The sequence below is a fragment of the Zea mays genome, chromosome 10 (assembly GCF_902167145.1).
Source record: "Zea mays cultivar B73 chromosome 10, Zm-B73-REFERENCE-NAM-5.0, whole genome shotgun sequence".
NCBI lineage: Eukaryota > Viridiplantae > Streptophyta > Magnoliopsida > Poales > Poaceae > Zea > Zea mays.
This window is the reverse complement of record NC_050105.1, coordinates 103,210,393-103,219,714: the sequence shown is the minus strand read 5'-3', so window position 1 is coordinate 103,219,714 and position 9,322 is coordinate 103,210,393. Positions and strand designations below refer to the sequence as shown.

At 44.9% G+C, this 9,322-nt stretch overlaps 1 protein-coding gene across 1 annotated transcript; it reads left to right on the top strand.

The window, feature by feature from the left end:
• Positions 1 to 4,527: 4,527 nt before the first annotated feature.
• Positions 4,528 to 6,468, top strand: LOC100282326 (APx3 - Peroxisomal Ascorbate Peroxidase). The gene is given in 10 exon segments (NM_001155238.2): positions 4,528 to 4,719; positions 4,805 to 4,929; positions 5,049 to 5,098; positions 5,174 to 5,239; positions 5,304 to 5,352; positions 5,496 to 5,578; positions 5,688 to 5,767; positions 5,903 to 6,005; positions 6,149 to 6,219; positions 6,221 to 6,468. Coding segments are annotated over 10 exon segments (873 nt in total). The 5' UTR covers positions 4,528 to 4,606; the 3' UTR covers positions 6,354 to 6,468.
• The last annotated feature ends 2,854 nt before the right edge of the window (positions 6,469 to 9,322 follow it).

Genomic DNA, 9,322 nt, shown 5'->3' with positions numbered 1-9,322 from the left:
GAGTCATCACAAGTCTTGACACTTGTAATTGCCTTGCCTTTGCTCCTCCCCTTTGTGGGTTCGGCCATATTTGGACAACTGTCTCTGAAGCGGCTCTTCTCCCCGCATGTGAAGCATCCTATCTTTCTTTGCTTTTTCCTGTCAATGTTAAAGAGAAGATCCTCGACCTGCAAGGGCACACCCATTAGATTAATCTCGCGGATCATCCCCATTACCTTTTCGACGCGTCGGATTGTTTCTTCGTCCTCGGAGGATGATGTTGATGGTTGATTATCTTTATCATCATCACTTTCTTCTTCCTCTTCATCACTTGAGGAACTTGGAGCGGGAGCCTTCTTCTTTCCTTTACTCTTTTCATCACATGCAAAAGCATATGGCCTTGAAAAAATTGGCTCCTCTTGTCGACCCATTTTTCGTGACATCTCAAATGCCGCAATTTTCCCAATCACAATGGTTGGGGTCATTTGACTCAAGTCCTCCATGTTGTGAAGAATGATGAAGATGCTCCCATATCTTTGTTGTGGTAGTAGGGAGATAATCTTCCTCGCAATGTCCGCATCACCTAGCTTATTAATGCCAATAGAATTGAGCTCATTGATGATTAGATTCAATCGAGAATACATATCTCTAACAAGCTCATTATCTTTCATAGCAAAATAATTATACTCATTTAAGACTAGGCAATGTTTTTGCTCACGAACATTGGATGTGTCGTCATGGAGCTCATGCAATTTTAGCCAAATCTCATTAGCAGATTTTAATGTAAAAACTTGATTAAAAATATCCATGCTAAGAGATTCATACAAGCAATTTTTGGCTCTATCATTCAAATAAATTTCTCTTTCCTCACTCGTAGCGGGTTTTTTTCGGGATTCTTGGGTGGTTTCATCCTGTCACGAGTGACTCTCCAAACACCTAGATCAACGACCTATAAGTAAAAGCCATTCTATCACTATAATATGAGAAGTTAGTGTTGTCGAAGTGTGGTGGCCTATGGGTATCTATCCCCTTTCTCTAAAAGGCGTCAGCTCTTTTAGCGGTGAAGCTAAAGTATTTCAAATGAGCCAAACCAGACTCTAATACCACTTGTAGGAAATGTTGACGCCTAAGAGGGGGGGGGGTGAATTAGGACTTCTAAAAACTCTTTCTAAACTAGGCCACAAATGAATCCCTAGAATAAAACATATGCAAATAATCAGACTAGAATGAGCAAACTAGGTTTTATCTAAGTGTTGCTATCTCTACCACAAAGCCTAAGTTTCAAACCTAAATAATCTAACTAGAAAGACAATATTGAAACTTAAATACTTAATATAAACGCGGAAGGTAAAAAGCAAGGTAGAGATGCAAAATCTCGTGGATGACACATGTATTTTTACTGAGGTATCCGTAACCACGCATGGTTCCGACTAATCCTCATTGGTGCCCCTACGGAAAGGGTAGCCCACGCGAGGGTCAAGCACCATAGTCGAGTAACTCAGTAGAGAGCTGCGGGCCTTCTCCACGTGCAAGTGGTGCTCCGCTTCCAGCTCCTCTCGGATGCTCCCCGCCGTCTCCACTATCGAGCTTCCGGCCGAAGCGCTGTGGGCCTCGTTCCTCCGGTACACGGTGGCGACTGTGACACAAACTCGGTTGTCACGGTTTCACAAAACTCTCACCCCACTCGGTACAATTACAACGGCTCACGCAAGAGACGAGGGGTTATGTGGTGTTTCTAAACTCACTCAACTAACTAGGATTCACCTAGAGCAAGCGCTAATGCGGTCTAACTAACCTAAGCACTTCACAAAGCACCTATGCTAATCACGGAGTGATTCTATTAAGCACTTAGGTGTTTGAGCACTTGGAAATGTCTATAATATGCCTTGATATGTTGCTTGGGCTCCCATACCTCCAAATGGCCAGTTGGGGGGTATTTATAGCCTCCCCACACAATTGTAGCCGTTGGACAGAAGCAATAGCTTTCTATCGATGGGCGCATCGGACAGTCCGGTGCACACCGGACATGCACTGTTCATTGTTCGGTGCCCTACCACGTCAGCCGACCGTTGGGGGTCTGTAGCAGTCGACCGTTGGATCCGACCGTTACCTAGACAGTCAGGTGCTACAGTCCGAGTGCGCCCGGCGTGGGCCTCTCTGCGCAGACTGCCCGATATCCCACCGGACATGTTACTGTCCACTGTCTGGTGCATCACCAGTGCGCTAACTGACTGCCCACTTCATGGATTTCTTCGCTGTTTCTTGTGGGCTTCTTTTCCTCTTGAGTCTTGGACTTCTTCGCATATTTTATGTCTTCTTTTGAGGTGTTGCATCCTAAGTGCCTTAGTCCAATCCTCTTCGTATCCTGTGAACTATAAATATAAACACTAGCAAACACATTAGTCCATAGGCTATGTTGATCATCAAACACCAAAACCTTTTGAGCTAAATGGCCTGGGGTCCATTTTCCTTACACCCACCAAGCATCGCTAGTCTATATCAAAACAACTATAGGAACCCATTAACGAACGGACGAGATGCGATGCCATACCAGGGGTACGGCGACGCACGACCCAATAGACGACACCATAGGGGCTACGAGGCCCAAAAGCGGGAGGCCAAACTCTATCCCATTAGAATACAATTTCTCATTGTAACGTCTACCCTTGAGCTATAAAATGGCAAGACAACCCCCATCCAAGATGACATCCCACAACTTCACACAAGCACTTAGCTGTAACACGCTCCAAGCAATACTATTATCAGCACTGCACTGGACTAGGGCTTCGGCCTGAACCAGTATAACCCATTCGTCTCAGATCCACCTTCGAGCCCCCTGTAGCTCACTATTTGGAGTGAGTCCGCGCTAGCACCCCTGCCGAACATAAATCTTATTGTCCCCCGGTTCTAGAAACCACGACACTTATATTCTTGTTTTATCTCAAACTAGCTCCAAAAGAGTGATTTGTTGAAATTTAGCTATCCAACCTCATTAGATGTATCAAAAAGATTCCTAGGGGTATTTAGGACTTATCCAAAGTATAGAACTACTGCTAGTTCTTCTATTCCATGTTTTACCCATATTTGGTTGTATTATAGCTGTTTCTGACTTAGAGACTTGAATATTGATCTTATGAACCTGTGAACCATACACTTAGCAAACTAGTTAGTCCATATGATTGTGATGGTCATCAAGCACTAAAACTAATATAGAAAATGGTTTGAGGCCATTTCCCTTTCAAGGCCACAGAGGGCCAATGATGTTGTGCAGGAGATGCAGATTGGCAGTGGGGCCATAGATGTCCGAGAACGACGTGGAATGGTGTTCGTGGCGGTCGATGTCGCACAGGTGGGCGTGCTTGAGCCATTATCGGGCTAGAGAAGAGCGCTAGTCCCGGAGGAGATTTTGGGGTCGGCCATCGATAGACAAGGAAGAGGACCAACGTCGGGGGTGGGGTGGGGGTGGCGGCTGGTCGAGGGGAGAGGACTGACAGTTGTGGGAAACCTGCGGCCAGGGGTCGGTGCCATGGTTGGAGGTGGGGGTGGCGGTCGGTTGAGGGGAGAGGAAGAGAGGGCCGACGGTTGTGGGGAACCTGTGCCTAGGGGTGGAGGTGCGGATCGCACCAGTCGAGAGGAGAGGAGGAGATGGCTAGCGGCGGTGGGAACCTGCGGTCAGGTTTGGTCCTGGCGACCGTGGAAAGGAGAGAGAAAAAGAGACTTAGCTCTATAACATGTTGGAATAGGAGAGAAACCCTAACCCTAACCAGGGTTGAGAGTATATTATATAGAGGAGTTAGATGGGTCAAGCCCATCACAATAGGGATAATTAGGTAATTACAGAAAAATCCTAACCACACTCTAAACATTAGTCTAACATTAGCTACTAACCTGTAAAAGTTGAACTGAGAACTCAGTTTGTATATAAAGAAATAAAAAAGACAAATTTTGTTAAGGAGTAAATTGAACCGACTCAAACGAGTGAAGTAGTAAAATGAACTAAAATATAGTGCAGGGGGTTATGTGAATATTGTGCAGAGTAATTTGGACTTTTCAAAAAAAAAGAGAAAGAAATGTGGTAAGTTACGGGGTGATGTCTATAACTTTATTAAACTGAAGTAAGACTACAATTTAGTGAATAGTTAGTTGGGTTAATATATATTGTATTGTCTTTGGCTATACCCTTGTCTCCTCTGTCCATTTTAACGCTCCGCCTATTGAATTTTAACCCCGAAAGCTGTTATATCCTATCTGGTTGTTGAAAGCTCATTCAGTGAAAGGTGATCTCGATTTTGCAGCAGTTGGTATGCATGACAATGGTGGGTCAAATCAGAAGAGACGAAACGAAAGTGGTAGAAAGCAGCCTTGAGAATAATAATAAAATTAAAGTCTCAATTGAATTTCCTCCAGCATATAGAGATCCTCTCCTCCAGAAACACGTTGCCCCCGTCGCGAGACATCCCTTGCTTTCTCCAGGTCTCCACTCCATTCGGTTCCTCACGTTCACGTTCCTTTCCTACAAGACCAGACCTCCTCTGCATTCGCTGCTCCAAAGAAAGCCCAGACCAAAGCAGAGCTGCTTGCTTCTCCACGCCTTGTGCTTCCACAGAGCAACCAGTTCTCAGAAGCAATGTCCGCACCCCTGGTGGACGCCGAGTACATGGCCGAGATCGAGAGGGCACGGCGGGACCTCCGCGCTCTCGTCGCCAGCAAGAACTGCGCGCCGATCATGCTCCGCCTCGCGTACGTCCTCCTCATGAATCGCAATCAATGGCGCGCGGTGCCGAGCGAGCGACCAACAATGGCTCCTTTTCCACGTTGCATGCAGGTGGCACGACGCCGGCACTTACGACGCCAAGACCAACACAGGAGGCCCCAACGGCTCCATAAGGTTCCCACAGGAGTACAGCCACTCTTCAAACGCAGGGATCAAGATCGCCATTGACCTCTTAGGTCAGTTTGTTTGTTTTTTTTCCCTAGTCCCCCAGTGCGCAAGCTAAGCTTTCGAAACGTCTCTCCATCGAGCGGACGATCAAGTCTTTTGCGTTGACAGTCTGCTTCCTGCTGCGCAGAGCCTGTGAAGCAGAAGCACCCCAAGATCACATACGCAGACCTGTATCAGGTAGTGGTAGTACAGCTATTTACCCAATCCATACGTACTGTACCATGGTTCATTGTGGTGCGTTTCATCGACCAGCTCGCCGGAGTTGTCGCCGTCGAAGTCACTGGTGGACCGACCGTTGACTTCGTCCCTGGGAGGAAGGTGAGTTAGTACTACAAGTGGCAGCCTCAGATTCATCATTACTGACACAACTGCTCGTCACCAGGATTCTTCGATTTGTCCAGAGGAAGGACGCTTGCCGGATGCTAGAAGAGGTTTGCTTCGCAGCACATCATCTTTACAAGTTTCTTCTTTTTTATATATGAAAACACATACAGCAATCGGTATACGCAACAGAGTTCTTCTGCATTACTGAACCAGCTTCTAATTCTCCTCTCTCTCTCTCTCTCTCTTGAAGGTGCTTCGCATCTCAGACAAGTATTCTACCGGATGGGTTTATCAGACAGGGACATTGTGGCGCTCTCCGGCGGCCATACTCTGGTACGCAAGAACACCTTTTCTTGTTCATGCATATTACAGCATGATCTCAATCAGATCAACGTGGTGGTTTGGTTCCATTTTATCCGAAATCCGCAATACGAATTTTCAGGGGAGAGCGCATCGAGAGAGGACAGGGTTTGATGGCCCATGGACTAGGGATCCTCTGAAATTTGACAACTCTTATTTCCTGTAAGCCTTGTGTCGACGAGCATGGCACACAGTTGTTGCCTTTATTTTTCTTTCCTCAGATTATTTATGGTTAGTAATACCACAGCACCCTGCTTGTGTCTTATCGCTTCACATCCTATCCTATCTATGATGCAGTGAGCTTCTGAAAGGCGACTCTGAAGGGCTCTTGAAACTCCCTACTGACAAGGTTCTTGTGGAAGATCCTGAATTCCGTCAGCATGTCCAACTATATGCCAAGGTACACTCATTCATTGCTTGGTGTCAGTCAAAACAAAAGAACAGTTCATTCATTGCTTGGTGTCAGTCAGTGCTGGCCTACCTCATTTGTATAGCGTCAGTGAGTCGACACTCACACTGATCATTTTGTCAACTTTGTCGCAGGATGAAGATGCATTTTTCAGGGACTACGCGGAGTCACACAAGAAGCTGTCAGAGCTAGGCTTCACCCCCCCCTCGCTCTTGTCTCTCATCCAGATCTGCGAATAAACACAAGTCGTTGCTGGTGCAAGCTGCAGCTGGGCTCGCAGTTGCTACCGCAGTTGTCGCATGGGCGTACCTGTGCGAATCCAACAACAAGTTCATCTAACTTACGCTTACCGTTAGTACAAATACAAATTGGAGTCGCCAAAATATTTCAGTTCTGTGCACATGTATTTGCATCTACATATTGATATAATACCAAGCATGTTATGTGTTGTGAACTTGTTGAGGCCAAAGAATGAAATAAAGAAAAACCTAAAAATAAGGGCAAAAGAAGAAGATAGAAAATAGTATGATTGATTGATTGCTCGAACTGGCTTGGTGCCCAGGTTTACTTGTTTGACTAGCTTGTGTAAGTTGTCTTTGCATCTAAAGGAGATCTTAGCTAGTTGTAAAATGTGGCCAGAACCATACACAAATTAAGATCAAATTAACCAGTAAAGATGAGGTAGTTTTTAAACAAGAAATTCAGACCATCCATGTTCTCATGAAGGCAGAGTTGTATACCAATACTTTGTGTGTGGGGATAGGACAAAGATGGAACAAACATTATTCTACTTAAGATGATCAGTAACTTTGTTTTTTCTCAATCACGTAAGAGAGCTACGTATTATTATATTAAGAAGAAAAACAAGATCCAAAATAGACGAAAACCTTACGGTGGCCAAAAACAAAAATACAATAAAGAATCCATTAAAAACTAAACAAACTACCAAGGCCTAGGATTGGTGCCAAGAGGAGAGTTTCTTAGCCCCTGCAACCTCCAAAGCACCGTCTCCTCTTCTAGCCTCCTAAAAGCCAGCTCTAAGCTAGGGGAAATTCTATCAAAAACACACCTATTTCTGTGGTTCCAGATTGTCCAGGAACCAAGAATAATCAAGGTATTCGGCCCCTTTGCTGCTAATCCCTGCACTTGATCAGTCACCTTTCGCCACCACTCCATGGTATTTTGTTCACCTGCGGAGCAAGGTTGTGTAGATTAATCTGTCCAAACAATCTGAACCAGAATTCCCTTGCAAAGATACATCCAACAAGGAGATGATCAATGATTTCAGGTTCTTGATCACAAAGTGGGCATCTTTCAGGGTGTTGTAACCCTCTTTTTTGCAACTGATCCGCTGTCCAACACCTCCCTAGAGCAGCCAATCACAAAAAGAATTTACACTTCGGAGGAGCCCAAGAGTGCCATATTCTTTCCCAAGGATCAAAAAGAGTTGAGTCGATGAACAAACTCTCATATGCCGCCTTGGCTGAATATTTACCATTAGTGGCCAACCTGAAAATATGTTTTATCTTCCAAACCCTGGTGCAACACAACAGTTTGTAAGGCATCCCAAAGAGTGAGGGAATCAGCAATGACCCCCACAGTTAGAGCACCATGGATGTCAGCTATCCATTTCCTGCCATTGAGTGCCGCCTACACCTTTCTGTTATTGGCCAAACATCTAAGGATTGCAGCAAACAGGCGTGGCACAAGTTCCTCAATGCATTTACCATGAACCATCGGTCCTCCCAAAACAATGTTGAGGCACCATTACCAATCTTGGTGACAATAGCCGTATGAAAGAAGGCTTTAACCTTCTCAAGAATCTGTAAAGGGAGACAAGACCAAGGTTTTCTAGGCTCCGTTTTTGACAACCATAGCCATCTCATCCTAAGAGCCCAACCAATCTCTTTGAGGCTAAATATGTCGAGCCCTCCAAATATAAAAGGCTGACAAACTCTTCCCCGTGCCACCAAGCAATGTCCACTCCTAGCATCTCTTCTTCCTCACCAAAGAAAACCTTTCCTGATATTACCTATAGCCTTTAAGGCCCAAGGTGGGACATTGATTGCCATGGCAAGATAAATCAACATCCATGATAAAACAAACTGAACTTGAACTCGACGTCCAGCTTTATTCAACAAGTTGGCTTTCCACCCCAATAGCTGGTCAGCAATCCTATCAATGATTGGTTGCACCTGATTTTTCGTGAGTTTCTTCAGCGATAGCGGCAGCCCCAAGTACTTGCAAGGGAAAGCAGATAGCTCACATGGAAGTTATTCTTTAAGGACTTCAACCTCTTGCTCACCGCAACGAATCTTCTTTTCTGCACATTATTCTTTAAGCCTGAGGCCTCCCCAAATAGATGTAAAATGCCAAGAACCACTTGAATGTCACTCTCCCTGGGATGGAGGAAGAGCACTACATCGTCTGCATAAAGGGAGACCATGCTGTAACTGCCTCGTGGATAAAGGATACAAAAGCTTTTCCTCCTCAGCTTTGGAAATCATGCCACCAAGCACATCCATGACCAATATAAAGAGTATCGGGGACAGGGGATCACCTTGTCGTAACCCCCTTTTATGGAAGATGGTTTCTCCTGGAACTCCATTCAAGAGGACTTAAGTGGAAGAAGAGCCCAACAAACCACTTATAATGTCATGCCAAATTTTCCCAAAGCCTAGCACTTGCAGCACTTCCAACAGAAAAGGCCAAGAAACCATATCAAAGGCCTTTGTTAAATCTAACTTAAGAGGCACTCTAGGCCTTTTTGTTGATGAAGGAAACGGGTTGTGTTGAACAAGCATGAAGTTATCCTAAATACATGAAAGCACTTTGTTTTGGAGAGACCATAGTCTGCAACTTACCAACCAGCCTATTGGCTAGTACTTTGGTGATCAACTTAGTAATGTTGTGAACTAACTGATAGGCCGAAAGTCCTTAACTTCCTTCGCACCGTCCTTCTTAGCTATAAGAGTTCCTAGAATTTTTGGAGCCTTTGAGATATTTTTTGGATATTAAAAACGATTTAAGCTTTTTCTGAAAATGAATTTAAAATTTAAAAATAGGATAATTACAAAAAATAAAATATCTTCAAATTCTAGCAATATATATATGGCTGGAATCCTCTCGTCGAGCCCTTTTCCAAAATTCTAAACCCTACCCTCAGATTCGATCCGAAACTCCCAGAATTGCTCGCCGAAGTTCGGAGGTGGTTCCAACTCCAATGAGCAATTACTTTCGATCCGTGCGTCGTCGGCGGAACCGAGGGTACTACTGCGTTCGTCTCGTCGAGAGCTTCGTCCCGGTGC